We start from the raw sequence: 15,595 nt of genomic DNA, 5'->3' as shown, positions 1-15,595 counted from the left end.
ATCAACAATTCATCTTATTTCTCTTGAACGGCACAATATGTACCTTGGTGATTATACCATTCCTTTTGCATAGTCCCTTACAGGTGAGCTTTCCATATTTCTTTAAATAACTATTAACTAAGCCTTTCAGTCCACCCACCCCCCAACCCCTTGCCCCATCATTTGCACCATCACCCGAACTTTTCCAGGTGGGAAATGGAGTTAGGTGGACTACACCCCTCTTCTCAGGTTATCAAGTTGACTGAGTAGTTGGGGATTCAGTAATGTAGACTCCAAAGTCCTTCTGTTACAGGGTGCAACCAAGGGGGGCAGGGACAAATAGGGATTTGGAATGGGGTCCAGAACTCAAGGTTCATTTATCCATTCCATTTGTCCAGGAAATATTAGGATGTCCACCCCCCTCCCCCCGCCACAGGTGTGGGCTGGGGGAAGGGATAAATGGAGCAGGGCCATTGAGAGCTGTTTCGCATAGCAACAGCTTTGCAGCTAACCTCTGGCATGGTCATTTAGCATATCTATAACCTTTAACTGGTTGCATAGATATGCTAAATAGCTGTGGCCATACTCTGAGGGGGGGGGATGGGAGTAACTCTCCCCCAAGGCATAACTGGGAGGCAACTCCCCCTAGTTATAGCACCTGCGTGAGAGCTTGGAGATGATTGGCTCCACACCATGGGGCCACACCTGCCCAGACCCACTATGGCAGCCCAGTAAAACTGGAAGGATATGGGAGTGCTGGCAACTGTAGCTGACTGTGGGAGGAGTCAGAAATGGGGCTGTAGAGGAAGAATGGTACAGGGATTTAAACCCAGACTTGGCAGCCATCGAGGGAGAACCACATGGCTTTGCCAGAGTGGGGACTCCCTTGGCCATTGTGGAGGGAGAACCATGTGGCGTTGCCAGAGTGGGGACTTCTGTGGTCATTGTGCAGAGGGAACACTTGGCTGTGGCACTGCAGAGAACCATGCGGCTGTGACAATAGAAAGGAGAGCCACGTGGCTTTGCCAGAGTGGGGACCCCCACAGCTTTAGAAGGGGGAACCACCACCCGGCTTTAGCAGAGATCCTGGCAACACAGCTGAGAGTGCCGGGAACTGAGGAAGGCCTACCAGCTGAGATGGATTGCTGGGAAGAACCAGGGGCTGCCTGAGACACAGGCTTCTATTTCTTTTCCTGAGATACAGAAACAGGGGCAAAGAGGGGAAGGAAGGACTGTGTGTATTTGTGGGTGTTTTAAGGGACTTTGGGATTTTGATGAAGACATTAGGTCACTACTTTAAGTGTGTATAGCATTAAATAAACATTTCCTTTCCTTTTCACAAATCTCTGGCATTGAGAGATGTCTTTCCTATAACTCAGGGGACAATTGAGCATGGTAGGGTATTCTTTCAATAATAGTATATCGCCCTTGGCCTCCCTTTGTTCTGTAACACTTCCTCTAACCTTTCTTACACCTTAACAGGGGAGTAAGAGGAAATGAGAGCCCTGAATCCAATAATAGCTCAGTATTCAATTAGCTTTCAGATATTCAAAAGACAGCAAACCTGTATAAATAAAATAACATGTTACAGACTACCTCCAACTATAACCTACTGACTTATCTACATATGAGCCAAAAATAATTTATTCCTGTGAGCTGTGCTAATAATTGCTTACATCTAAATTAGGTCCTAGTACAATAACTATTTTCTCTAAGTTCTCCTAAGCTTTCACATTAGCCCTGACTTGGATCGAGTCTGGGTAATATTAAGATTAACTGGACCTATAAGCATAAGACTTCTCGTGCTGGCTCAACCCTGCAATCTGTCCTACTTGGTATGTTCTACTTAACATGCCAGTCCTGCATTTGGTGGGAGGGCATGGCTGTCTCCTTGGTATGTGACCCAAGTGTCTCCAGTTTTCCTTAATAATCCAAAGAATTTACCCAAATACTTTTGACTTATTCGTGTTTGCCAATGACATTATGTGGTGGCCACAGTTAGCATTTACATATCAGTGGATTCACAATTTTAATCTATACTCACTGTCATGCAAATATTGAGTGTGCTTACAAAACTGATACAAAATGAGTAAAGTAGCAGATGCCATTTTGCTGTACCCCAGTCTCTTATAAGAAGAATCTATGTTAGCACGTTCTGGAAAGAAGAAGGAGCCCATTACCAACTGGTACTGGCTACCTGTATGTTTAGCTTTGCACCTTAATCTTTGGTGGGGACAAAAAGAGAGCTAAAAATGTTTTATGGCTTGCTAAAATTTTATTTTACATTTTATAGTTAATGCTCCTTTCTGATAAAAATAATAAATTTCAGAACTATGTTGAGACCAATTTAAGTATTCAAGATGGGAAAAACTTGATTATTATGTTGTGAATGAGACTAGTCTACTTCCTTTAGCAGTATTGATACTGGAGGAACTAACAAAATAAATTTCATGTCAGGGCTAGTTCAAGGGTGGACTGCTTACAGGTGAGCTACCAGGTGCCAGCAGAACGAAGTCCTGGGGCCAAAGGCAGGGTGATGTCAAGGTTGGTGGTTTCTGGCTTATTAAGGGTTGAGAGGTGACTCTTGGCCATCCTGAGGGGTATGTCCCTCACCAGAATCAGGCACCACCACCCCTCTTTAGATGGAGTAAAAGCAGAAGTCACTCCTCCCTTCTTACCTTGACTCTTGCAAGATCATGTGGATTGAGGACTGAACCCTGATAAAATTCCACCTGAGTAAAATGTCGTTTGAATAGAGCTTCGAGCTCCAGATTAGGAGAAATGCTGTGCAGGGGGAGAAAACACGGCCATTAGCATGACAGACTCAGGTATTTCAGCCTCTGCTGCCTCCCCTCTCTTGACTTCCACAGAGGAAGACTTGAATAAAGGCTTTCACCTTCAAAGTAGCCCCTGTGTTTGTCATAAATAAAAGGTTCACATTCAAGAGATGTAAAATCTCAGCCCAACTGCAAAGAAAAACCAATACCAAGATGAAATCAACAGGCTCATGACTTTTTGCAAAGCCTAATGAATAGGGCAAAATGTCTTCGACTTCACTATGAGTAGAATCCTTATTTTATGAGTAGAGAAACTGAGGCTGTCACATCAGTGATGAGCCGAAGGTCCCCTGGTGAAACCTCCTGCTTCTATCAGAAGCCTTTTCCCTATTTCTCTAGCTCCTGGACTTCTCATTCCATAGGGACTGAATCAAAAAATGTCACCTCTGACCAGCCACACACACAGTTCATTTACTTTCAGTGCTGTTCTTGGTTCCCACCTGTGTATGGTATCCATCATTCTTAGGGCTGAGCTGTAAAGACATCTTTCCCATTGGGGGATAAAGATTAAATCAGTGATAACAATAGGTATGATAACCATTCATTTTTCAATTCTGGAGAGATGAAAAATACCTGCTTTCTACATGGTACGATACTAGGCACTGGGAGATAGTTAGAACCTACTAGGCGCCAAGAACTTTATTAATCAACACTTGGCTAACATTTATTAAATACCTAGTAAAAATAAATTTTAGTGTTTTCAGCATTTACTACATAGCAAATACAATTCTAAACACTCGACAAGTATGAACTCATTTAAATCTCAAAACAATCCTAGAGGAAGGTATGTTATTAACACAAAGCTTCAAGAGAATTAACTTGGGCCACCGACTGCCATGCTGACACTAATAGATGCAGAGGAGTGTTAACAATGGAAGCATAAGAAGCCAACTTGCTGATTCAGACCAAATACACAGGCGAGAGAAGAGTAGCTGCCTGTATAAATCTGACCAGTCTTCCAGATCCTACACAAACCATGCTTCTTTCCTGAATCCTGCCTCAGTAATAAAAAAGTGGGGGTCCCTCCCTGGTACACAGGCCCCCAGCCATTCTGCCACTTGATTAAACTAACCTCAGTAAGCTAATTCAGTGTCAATATTGTGCTCTATCTAATGTTGCACATGTGCTCTGCTTAAAATGTTCAACCAACAAGAGGGCAGAACCTACCCACTATACTTCTCTTGAACTTTCTAAAATGCTCAGCAGAAGACAGCCCCAGAGCTGGTAGAGCAGCTAAGCACCAAATCCATCTGTGGGTTCTGCTCTGAGGCCCATGGCCTGGCCAGTCTTTTCAGAACTTGGAGAAGTCGGTGCTGAGAAAACAAATTCTGGTGCTCAAACATGGTGGCCAGTTTGGTGAACAAATGCCCACAGGAAAAGGATGCACAGAATGGGAGCTTGCAGGGAAATCTCGGAGCAGGACTGAGTCCTGAGTGGTCAACGCTGTATCGAGCCAACACCAACATGTAAGCTTTGTCCCTCCAGCAACTTAAGGCTAGGGCTGGCCCCTTCACAGACCCATCTCCATAAAAGAAGTCAGTGCAACCCATGTCAGCAGGCTCAAGCCACGCCCTCCCAACCTTCCATCCTTGGAGCAGACTACTTTTTACCTAAAAGGGGATGTGACAAAGCTTAAAAAGTCAACAACACTGAGCAGAGGGGAGCTATTTTGCCCTTCTCATCTATAAAACAAATATATAAGACCCAACTTCTAAATTGATTATGTAACCTGATATATCTTATCTTTCACAGTACAAGCTCACATTTATTGAGCAGTTACTTCACGCCTGACTCTGCTCTGCATACTTTACAAGAGTTAGTTCTTTTCATTCTCACAATAGCCCAAGGAGGCTGGTAGAAACCATGATGGTCTCCTTGTCTTATGGATGTGGAAACTGAGGCCCAGAGAAGTTCAACAAGTAATTCAACAAGTAATTGGTTGGGTCAAGATTCAGATCAGATATTCTGAGTCTACAGCACGTATTTAACTCCTATTGATCACAAGAGAGACTGTATGCACTGTGACCATCAAGCAGGGTTCCCCACTGAAGGTTTCTAGGAACCATAGTTGTTGTTGTTATTATTATTACCTTCACCCTGCTTCCTGTTAGGTCTGTGTCTTCTTTGGTCACTATGTCACTCTGGCACTCATAAAGCATTCACAACATACTGCTAATCATCCCACACCAGACACTGTGGACGCATCTGGATCACAGAGATCTAGACAGCTGAGGGGACAGTGATGATGTGTGTGACCCATAATAAACTCCAGAATTGCTTTCACAGAGACAGGTGCTGCTCTCATCACTGTGTTAGTGTGCTATTTCCACGTCCACTGGTTTATACTGTCCTCTCCAGTGAGGCCAGAAGGGATGGTGACTCACTCATCTCTGCTCTGCTTCCCCAGTGCCACCCCCAGACCTCCACTCCTGCAGACACTCAGGGTGTCCCCCTCTGGGTGTCTTGTTGGGTGAAGGGTCTTGAAACAACAGGGGCCTCTTACTTGTGAAGAAAGACGATCTCCACGTTGACATCGTCCCGGTCCTTATGCAGAAAGTCCTTCAGGAAATTGGAAACACTCTCCAGAGTGATGTGTCCACAGACCACAATGTGCCTGAATGGGAGAGGTCAGTTAGAAGGGGCCGGCCCAGCAATGACCCAGACACCCACTCCCAGCAGGACAGAGGAAGCGCGCAGCTGCAGGAAAGCATTCATGACCCCCCTCCCCCGGCCTCAATAAAGGCCCAGCTCCTGTCCCCAGAGGCCTGTGAGGCAAAGCAGCGGTGCTGGCAGGTGCTCAGTGACTCCGCGACAAAAAAGGCATATGGCTTCTCACCTGATGCTGCACAAAATCCTATTAAAAGCCCAACCGTTTGGCCAAGTGGTTTTATGCATTTAACAATAAGTGACATTATGCTTGCACTTAAATGCTGCATTATCAAGTCCCTTGCAGATTCATATCTCTCCCTTTCTGCCCACAAAGCGTCCTCCCGGGAGATTTACTGAATGAGTCTTGGTTTATGACATAGAGCTTATCAGGTAATGAGATAACAAATCTTGCTGAAACGATGATTTTGTGTGTAAGAAAGCGAACTTTTATCAGGGTGGCTAATGTGCAGCTTGACACGTTATGGGCTCTGCTGGCCATAAGCAGTAAAAAGGAAAATTTTGCATTTTTCCACCATAACTCCTCCGACAATGGGGGCATGTAACACTTTACAGTAAGTGAGCATTACTCAGGGCTAAATGGGGACAGGATGCCTATGGAATCGTAGATCAGGCCGCAGATCTGTGTGTCCTCAGACAGCTGCTTCCTTAGGGTGTCGGAGATTTCTCTGAGAGCTGAAGGAACTGACCTCAAGATGGAGAGAAGCTAGAAAGAGATGAGGCTGGCATTATTTTCATTGTTCCAGGGTAGTTTGTACTTCCAATTCTGGAGATGGTGGCTGTTCCTGAGGAGAGGAGCCCCTCTTCCAGAACTATTGGAACAAGTGTCCCCCCTACACCTGTGGGCTCCTGAACCAATCTGACTTTAACACCAAGCTATACTGTGGCCACTTATAATCACTACATGATGCCTGTTCAGGACTAAGTACTTTGGTGCAAGAGTTAGCCCTGGGACCAAAAGTCAGGGACTGACTGTACAGATGAAACCTGCTGGCTTATAGTAAAGAGCTTGTAGCAAGGGGCTCAGCCCAGGTCCCTGTGCCCCTCAGGCTAGTAGTGACAAAGGCTGAATCCCTGGCTGGACTGTGAGGCATGGGCAGGTGGCAAACGTGAAACACAATAATTCTGTGGGAAATTTCAAAATGGCCAGGTCCCTTGCACTTGGTAATTGCTCGGTGCACATTCCAATAAGGCAGAAAGCGCATGGCTGGAGGCAGCTCATAATAGGAGGCAGTGATGATCACTTATGCAATGTTCCATTAGATGCCATTACAAGAGCCTGCCCTTTCGTTGTAATTTGGTGCTTGACTAAGTATGTGAGAATAATGCAGTAAACTCATTGCTGAAAGGATAATGATGCAGAACAAAGAGTAAATCAATAATACGCACATTGCAGTTAATAATATCACCATTATGAACTGTTATTGTTACGGAGCTGTACTTAGTGATCAGGCAAGTGGAGGGTGTCACAGGGAGGGGAGAGTGTCCACAGCTCCCTCAGACAAGACATTTGAACATGACTGCTGTGCTCTCTAGCCGGTAGCTGCTAGGTTGAGGGAGGTCCCTTGGCCACCCATTCAAATTTTATGCTCAAAATCCATATGACTAACACCTTCCTAACATACATAGTATTCAGAATACATGATATAAATTAAACACTTGGATTATATACATTTTTATCACATACCTTAAAACATTGCTCGTGGCACGTGTGCATTTATACGAACACAACAGGCTTCTCCTGAATTTACATGATCTGAACAAGATTTCTGATTTTGAATTTGCCAGGTATGTTCAGAAATTGACTAAGAAACACGACCTCCCTCCTGACCACTTCGCAAATGACAGTGGGGTTGCTTAAGGCAGTTCTAGTACTTTCTGCCCACAAATTTCCATGATTTGGAGACCAGCACCCTAGCCAGCTGGCTCAGTTGGTTGCAATGTCATCCCATACACCAAAAGGTTACAGGCTCGATTCCTGGTCAAGGCACATACCTAGATTGTCGGTTCAATTCCCAGTAGGGGCATGTACAGAAGGCAAACAATGGATGTTTCTCTCTCACATCGTTTTTCTCTCTCTTTCCCTTCCTCTCTCTCTAAAATCAATAAACATATCCTAGGGTGAGGACTAAAAATGAGTGAATAAAGAAACCAGCATGATCCAAGGTAAGGGTACCTCCACAGGACTGATCTTGGTTTCACCTGGATGTCAAAGTATGTTATATTTGATTTCATGCTCTGCCACCAAAGATGTGTGTGATCCTGGGCAAGCTTCTTCCCCCATTCCATAGATGAGGGGACTGAGATGTTAAAACCCCCAGCCAGCCTCCTGCCCCAGGCATTGCAAAGCTTGTAGTTCTGTACCAGCATAAGCCCAGTTATTATTTAAAGCTGAACTCGAATCAATGAGTGGGCCAGAGAAATGCCTGGACATTCATCCTTCCTATCCTGTATGCAAAGAACTGAATGAATATCTGCCAGCATTCCCTCTTCCTCGTTTAAAATCATTCATCTCAAGGATGGATGTGTGAGAAGTGGAGGGGAAGGAGATGAGTTCACCCTCTCACCCTTGAATCAAAGACCCAGCCAGCTGATTTATTCAGCCTTAGAAAGAGTCAGGGTTCTCTAAGTTGAAAATGTGCTGGGTATATATAAAATATATTCCAATGCAATCAATATTATCCCTTAAGCCTTTAATTAGCTTTCACTTCTCTCAAGAAGTAGACAAATGCTAGCAGAAGAGAGGAGAAAAAAAAAAAGACTTTTCTCATTTGGTGTTAGCTGTCCAATACCATTCTAGACAATTTAAAATATATATCTTTTAGCTATAGCATGATTTCTGGGGTAGAGATCAGTCTTTATCAAAAAGGGAGGGAAAAAAAATCTTCCTTCAACATAATTGGTATTTCTGCTCAGAAAAAGCGAGATTGATTGAAAGCAGATTGCCTCTTTGCCCAAGGAGAGTTATTAGACGCATTATCATGGCAACCTTGGGGAACCCATATTGTTCCAATCTGTCCTATATCTGATTTGGAGATTTACGGCTTCCCCCTTTTGTGCCAATAATCATTTCCCTCTATTTTGTTTTCCATACAGTGAAAGTTATCAAGGAACCCACATATTGAAAATGTTTGAATGCAGTTAGAATTGATGGATGGGGAGAGGCCGCCCTTCTAACTCGGCATCTGCATTAGAAGGTCTGCTCCCACCAGCTCTCATCTGAGGACACGCCAAGGGCCATGCCGGAGTTCGAGGGATGGATGGTGAAAGAGGGAAAGTTTATGTGTCAGAAATATTTTCAGGAGTTGAAAATTCCAGAGGCAGTAGTTTGGGGAAGGATGTTATTGAGGGGAGAAGAGAAACAGAGTTTCTTGTATCTTCAACAATTGAAAATATAATTGAAAATGCTCTAAGATTGAGAGCAGGGTATGCTGTCCTCAGAAGCAGAGTGATGGTTGTTGTGGTATGTGATTTGAAGAACGCCAAAAAGATCCTCATCCAAAATTATCTCTGTCAGGTTCTGTGACACCTACAAATCTACCGTGTGAGATTGCTACTCTGATAGCCCTGTGATGGCTCAGCTCAGAGGCTAAATCACTGAACAGTCTTAGGCAAGGTACCAATTCTGCATTTTATAATTATGAAGTCAGACTCTGAGGGGCTGGAGGATTTATTTAAACAGGCAATACATGTGATGGGCCTAGTAAAGGGTCTGGCTCATGGTTAGCATTAAATGGTAGGATTCATGTGACACCTCCTGTAAATTTACATCTCCTGTAAATCAATATGTAGCAGACATAAAATGCTCTGTGTCCCATATAATCTCACCTAATCCTCAGACAATCCTGTGTCTGTTACCTGCATCTTTTCAGATAACCTCTCTGAACCTCGATTTCCTTAGGTGATGTGCCTGGGATCCCACAGCAAGTAAAAGTGACTCTCCCAGGACGTGACCCAGGTCTCTGGCTTTCACTCTCACTAAGAAGAAAGAGATGATGTGGAAAGGGCACAGGCTTCAGCTTCTGCTCCTTCAAGCTAGGCAGGCTGGACCAACAGGAGGTCCTCCTGAACACATGGTGGAGGGGGTGTCTGAGCGTTCCTCCCTAGGCCAGGGGAGAGGCTTAGTGTGGGGACTGGAGTGGACAGAGATAAACCTCACTTAAAGCATCACAGAGAGGCAGTATCACTAGATTCAGGTGGCACCTGGTCAGTCAGGCCAGAAGGCGCAAGGTGGCGAAGGCTCAGTGACAGCAGAAACTTTAAACCAACTTTCAACTTAAGCCACATAACTGGGCAAACCCAGGGCCGCAAAATGATGCAAATATCCATTTTAGATATTAACAGCCATGTCCAGCTTAAGACTTCCTCACCAGCCCAAGGATCCAAGGGTAACAGAAATCTAGATGGTTTGTGGACAATGGAGAACAGCTAGGAAAGTTACACTTAAAGGTAGCAAATGCTGCCTCCATCTGGAGCTCTAGATTTGAACATTTTTAGACTACTGGCGATCACGACTGCTTGCTAGCAGGCCTGGTCACCTGGTCTGTGAAGATGGCCAACAAACCTAAATCCATAACCATTTGTCATCAGATGTACTTTTTGGTTTTTAAAGCTTTGTTAGTTCTGTGAACAGATCTTTCTTGGGATAAACTAATGTTAATGTCTAAGATTAAAAGATCCATCTCAGATGCACGAGGAAGCATGTGAAATTAAAAAATAATAGCAGATGGGTTTGTGGAAAGGACTTACTCACCCAGTGGAAGCAAGCACGGCTGGTTTGGGGTAAGGGCCCCATAAACATGGGCACCGTTGAATTAGAGGTGGGAAACACCAGCGGGTCAGGATGCAAGCATGGCATCAAGGAGTTGAATATGACTTAATCAGAACAAGAACAACGCCTGACTATTATGAACACTGTCAGTGCTCACCAGAAAATGATCAATTGCTTATTTCATGGGTGCCTCTTCACTAAGTACATATTGGTGTTATAAGCATCTTTATCTCCAGAATGAAATCCTGCACATTCTCCACAATCACTCTGTTCCCCTCTTAGAAATGGGTCAGGAAGCTGGAGTGCCCCTGTGGAGTTGGAACCCCAGTTTTAGAACCCAATGTCACTGGTGCCTTTCAGAATGGATAGCTTAGGAGCATTGACTTAGGGCTGGAGGCATGAGAGGAGGGCAGAGAGGGGGCCCCCAGACAAAGCTTCTCCAAGCTCTAGGGAATGAATCATCGATAGCCACTGAGACTGAGCTTAGTTCAATGAGACCAAAAATCTACACACTTTTTAAAAACACTCAGGTAGTGTTGCGCAGAGCCAGCAGCCTTTGAAAAAGGGACTGTGACAGTGATGGGCTCCCTTGCATATTCTCATGTGTATCCTTGTGTCATAATCGCCCTTGGCGAGTATAGAGTCTAGTGCCTACATCATTCTGATGTGGAAACTGAGGTGCAGAGATTCAGTGCCAAGTAAATGCCAGAGCAAGGGTAGACCTACCACTGTGGTTTGATGCCTTCTAAACAGAGAAGCAACTGGTGTGCTGGAAGGAGCTCCAATCCTGTGCAACCAGAGACGAGTCACTATAAAATGAAGAGGCCCAGACTGACTGGGCTATGCTGCAGACACTGATGAATCCTCCCTCAGGGCTCCAGTTCTCAGGCCCCACCTCAGTTCATGCCATTGGCCTATCTTGTCTACACCTGTGCAACAGCTTCCTAATTCAGTTACCTGTTTATGCTCCTACAACTGCCCCCCCCCAAAAATGCTAAAGATTGAGGAAAGAGGCTAATCCAACTGCAACAAGTCTCACAAGGGCTCAGGGGTCTTACATCTCTCTTTAGCAGAGCCTCACTCTAGGAAGACAATGTAAAATGCACAGCTCTGGGCTGTTTATTTTTAAAGATACTATATCCATTTTTACTGGAACAAGTATAAAGAACTTGAAAAACCCATAGCTATCCTGTCACAATAAATCATACAGAGTAAATTGAAAATCCTATACAGCTTTTCCTGAATACATTGTGCTCACTTTGTCAAAGAGGTAGATGAAATGTGGCATATATTGATCTCGATGTCTCTGTAAAACTATAATATTTATATCAAATACATATGCTAGAATCTCTTGTCTTTCTGCTGAGCCTTCTAATCATGTTTTCCTCATCCCACGTCCCCCCAATGCCTCCCACCATTGGTAGCTGCTGACTTGATGGGAATGCATCTTAAAGACTTGTCAAAAAAATTCAGCAGTGTTTTATCATATAGAAAGCAGGGTGGGGTAGCAAGAGTCCCCACAACCCACATCACATCACACAGTGGTCAGTACTCAAAGTACTGCCCAAAAGGAGGAAGGCTACACCAACTCCTGCCTTCCCACTTCCTCCTGTGCCGATGGCCTGTCCCAAAGGACTGCCCCAAAGGATTCCACATGGGGATCATCTTCTGCAAACAAAGGCAAATCCAGGCGGGTGGGCCCGGCCCATTCTGGACTCCAAAGCCTACTGGGCTTTCAAGAACTATCTGTTGACCGATGGGCTGGTTGCTGGAGTGGACGTGGCAAGGCGACCCTGTGCCACAGTCAGTGCAGAAGAAACCTAACAGTTAACTGTAAGCCTGTCAGAGCATTGACTGACCTGCCATGTCAGACCACCACCACATTTCAAGTTTGAGAGAAAAGTACACGTAAAAAGGACCAAAATGAAATCAAAACAACTCTGAGAGCACATCATCCCAAACCCTGTTTTAACTATTTCCTGTTCAAACAAATTTTAAAAGAAGCAAGCAAACAACAACAACAAAAACAAAAATCCCCAAGGGAGCTGGAAGATCATTTCCTACCTAGGGGCACATCTAATGCAGCTCTTGCTAATCACCAAGGAAGGAAATGTCTTCTCCCTCCTAGTGAGGAGGAGAATGAGGTAATCATCTGATCCAGCTGTCAACAGAGTTGTTCTGGAGGAGACAGGCTGTTGGGGGGAAGAAAGTTGAGCAAATAGACCCCAACAGTGAGGCAAAGGCACCTCTGGAAAACAGCCCCAAGGTCAGACTACTTACTGGTAGCCCCAGTGGAAAACACTGAGGTGTCCTGACCAGACCAGAACCCTCTGCATGCAGGGGTGCATCTTACCACATGAAGATGGTCATGACCTGAAGGCCCCTAGCAGGATGGGTGTCTGCACCTCCATGATCAGACTGTGCACAAGGAATGATCCCACATCTTCTGTAGCTGGTTGCCCAAAAGGCATTTCAGTTTAAGCCTCAAAACTAAATTCTGGGAACTTCAGCATAAGAAACATTGGCTGTTTAGCATGTACCCTCCCTCTTGTCAACAGCCCTCATTTTTAGTTTGGAGAATCACTCCTCCCCAACCAGGTGCAGTTGTGGGCCCTTTAATCAAGGTTCCCTGCCCAAGTTCAGCCAATCCATGGTGCTTTTCAATCTTGAATGGAATGATACTAAGTGTACCCTTGGGGCTGAGTCATCCTGATGTCAAGACCCTGCAGTGACAGTCCTGTGTTCCTCCTGCCAGATCCCAGAGCTGCTTCTCGGGGTCATCTCTGTCCTTTCTCGGTTCTGACTCTTCACCTTTCTCTTATTCCATCAAGTATTCTAACCTTCAAAAAAAAATTTAAAAATCCTCTTCTGCTTAAGTCAGCAAGAATCAGTTTCTGTTGCCTGTAACCAAACTATCCTAACTGGTAAATTTTTTTGCCTTTAGTTTTCACTTAATTCTCACAATAGCCCAGGATGCAAATATTATCACCACTGTTTTGGTTTCTTTCTGCTCCTTTCCTTCCTTCCTTGAAGAGGAATTACACAGCCTTCTTAAGTAAGCAATGCCGGAACTGCCCAACTCACACAAATTGCCTGGGTTCTTCCTTGTCTCTCTCCCCATCTCCTCACTCATTTTGCCTTTTATTTACCCCCATTGCTGCAGACTTAATGGCCTCTGGCCATGTTTAAGTAAGCCAGTCTTCCCTTCCAGTCCTAGATGGTTCTCTGCTCTCACAGAGGGATCAGGGCACTGAAGGGCACTTTCTTCTATTCAGATCAGATTTGTCTCTCTCCACTTGCTAATGCTGTTTTGAACGGGAGGGACCAAGAAAAGAAAAGATTAAGGCAAAAGTCAGCTACCCCTTTGGGAATGAAGGTGAAATGGAGAGAGAATGGGTCCAAGCAAAGAAATGGTTCTCAATGTTGCCCTGGAGGGGGAAGCATGCCAGCTTGGATTTGCAAATCAAGCCCTCTCTAACACTCCTGCTAAAATGTGCCTCATGGCCCTAGAGCATATGCCCTTGGGATTGACCCTCCCATAATGACAATCAAGTTGACACATCGGGGCCTGTTTCCCCAGCCACAACCACAGGTGTGGCCCTAGGCAGCACACTCTGCTAGCCCACCAGGCTGAATAGGGCAACACACCTGCATAGGCCCCAGAGGCCTCCAGCTTCTGTTGCACACAAGAGAACTGGGAGCTGTCCACAGCTGCCAGAGCTTGATGAGGCCTAAGACTTCCCAGAGGGAAGGTCTGGAATGGAGCGGAACTCAGGGTAGCATTGGCAACCCACCCTCCCAAATTTCTCTGCACCCCCTCTTTCATTGGGTCCATCATTAGACCCCTAGGTTTTGGGGACACAAATCACCTGCTGTTACCTTTTCCCTAAACTACTCCAATGGTGCATTTAACAATGGGTATTATCAAATGCTTTTAGGAGCACCCTTCTAAAATGCTTGCAGCATTCATGTTGCTTTATGCTTCCATGATTTTATTAAATAAAGTTCTTACCAAAAAAGCACTTCATTGTGATGATGCTCCTACAGAATCAAGCTTCTGTTTAGCTGCCACTGACTTCTTGAATGATTCTAATTGGTCAGCGTATCAGGTACACTCCAGGATAGCAAGAACCATACCTTCTAGCTCACACTTTTAAACACAGTACAAAGACAGCACAGTGCCTGGAACATGGCAGGGACTCAAGTAACTTTTAGTTGAGCAAATATGTTGAATGAAAGCTTTCCTAAATTTGCTCTAAATGCTGGCTGACATTGGCCGTTGTGGTCAGCAGCCAAGGTCATACACCTCTCACAGAGATGGCGTGCATGTATCTCTGAATTGCCTCCATGTCCCCTTATTGGGAAGGTATAAGGAGGGGATATCAGATTGCTTTTACTGACAGTTGGTACCCACATTTGGAGCAGTCCCTGTGGTTCTGGGGACGGGAACAGGCCATCACCGTTATGTGACACCACTGCTAGATGATGGGCCTGGATACTGAGAGTCACACAATCAGGTTTCCACGAGTTTCACATTGCATTAGTCCCTATAGATTTTTAATAAACAGAGACACTGGGCTTGGCCAGTTAGAAAGTTTCCTGGTTTACTTTCAGTGTATGATGGCAGCAGCTGTGGGATGAACCCCAAACCTATTGTACTAAGAACTGCTTTGTGCAGCCCTGGAACGACTTCCATTAGAATGAATGGTATAGCTAGAGGCCGAAAATGCTGCAACTCAGTCTTGGAGGGTTTCATTCCTTCTCTAGATTTGAAATCTACCCAGCAAGCATTCATCCAATCAAATGTGAGGTTGAAGAGAAAGAATCTTCAGGGATTATAATTAGAAAAGTCATATTCAGAATTCTTTTTTTAATGGAAGAAAGAACATTTAAGAGCAAAATCTAGGCTTGAATGTGATTTTTTTTATTTTTTTAGGCACACAGTTCATCTCCCACCTACATTTCTATTCTTGTTTGCAGAACAATAGCTGGAACATTTTGATAAGTGTGTGGAAGGGAAGAGAGACAGCAGGAAAGTGTCGGGGAGGGGGGGGCTTTCATTCCATTAGTATTAGGAGGAAATTGATTTAATATGCAACCAAGTCTCTTTAAATAGAGCATCAAGTTTGAAAGGGACTGAAGATGTGGCTTATAAGAATCCAAAGCAGATGCAAAGAAAGAAGCGCCCACATCCACACCCACTAAGACCCCTCTCATCAGAAAGAAATATCTGGCATATTACATTATACGATCCAGCATCTAATTGACACTTGCTTTTGGTATCTGTCCCTCGGTACTGAATTTCAGAAGTAGTCAAGGGGTCATTGTTCCAAAGTATTAG

The 15,595-nt window shown here is 44.6% G+C and overlaps 1 protein-coding gene across 1 annotated transcript in view; it reads right to left on the bottom strand.

Moving 5' to 3' along the window:
- Positions 1-15,595, bottom strand: part of KCNMA1 (potassium calcium-activated channel subfamily M alpha 1) — a 749,962-nt gene that overhangs the window by 213,862 nt on the left and 520,505 nt on the right. The window contains 2 exon segments of the mRNA XM_036027545.1: positions 2,658-2,763; positions 5,320-5,430. Coding sequence (XP_035883438.1) covers positions 2,658-2,763; positions 5,320-5,430 — 217 coding nt within the window.

Source organism: Phyllostomus discolor, chromosome 5 (assembly GCF_004126475.2).
Source record: "Phyllostomus discolor isolate MPI-MPIP mPhyDis1 chromosome 5, mPhyDis1.pri.v3, whole genome shotgun sequence".
NCBI classification, from domain to species: Eukaryota; Metazoa; Chordata; class Mammalia; order Chiroptera; family Phyllostomidae; genus Phyllostomus; species Phyllostomus discolor.
This window is presented reverse-complemented; position numbering and strand designations above follow the sequence as displayed.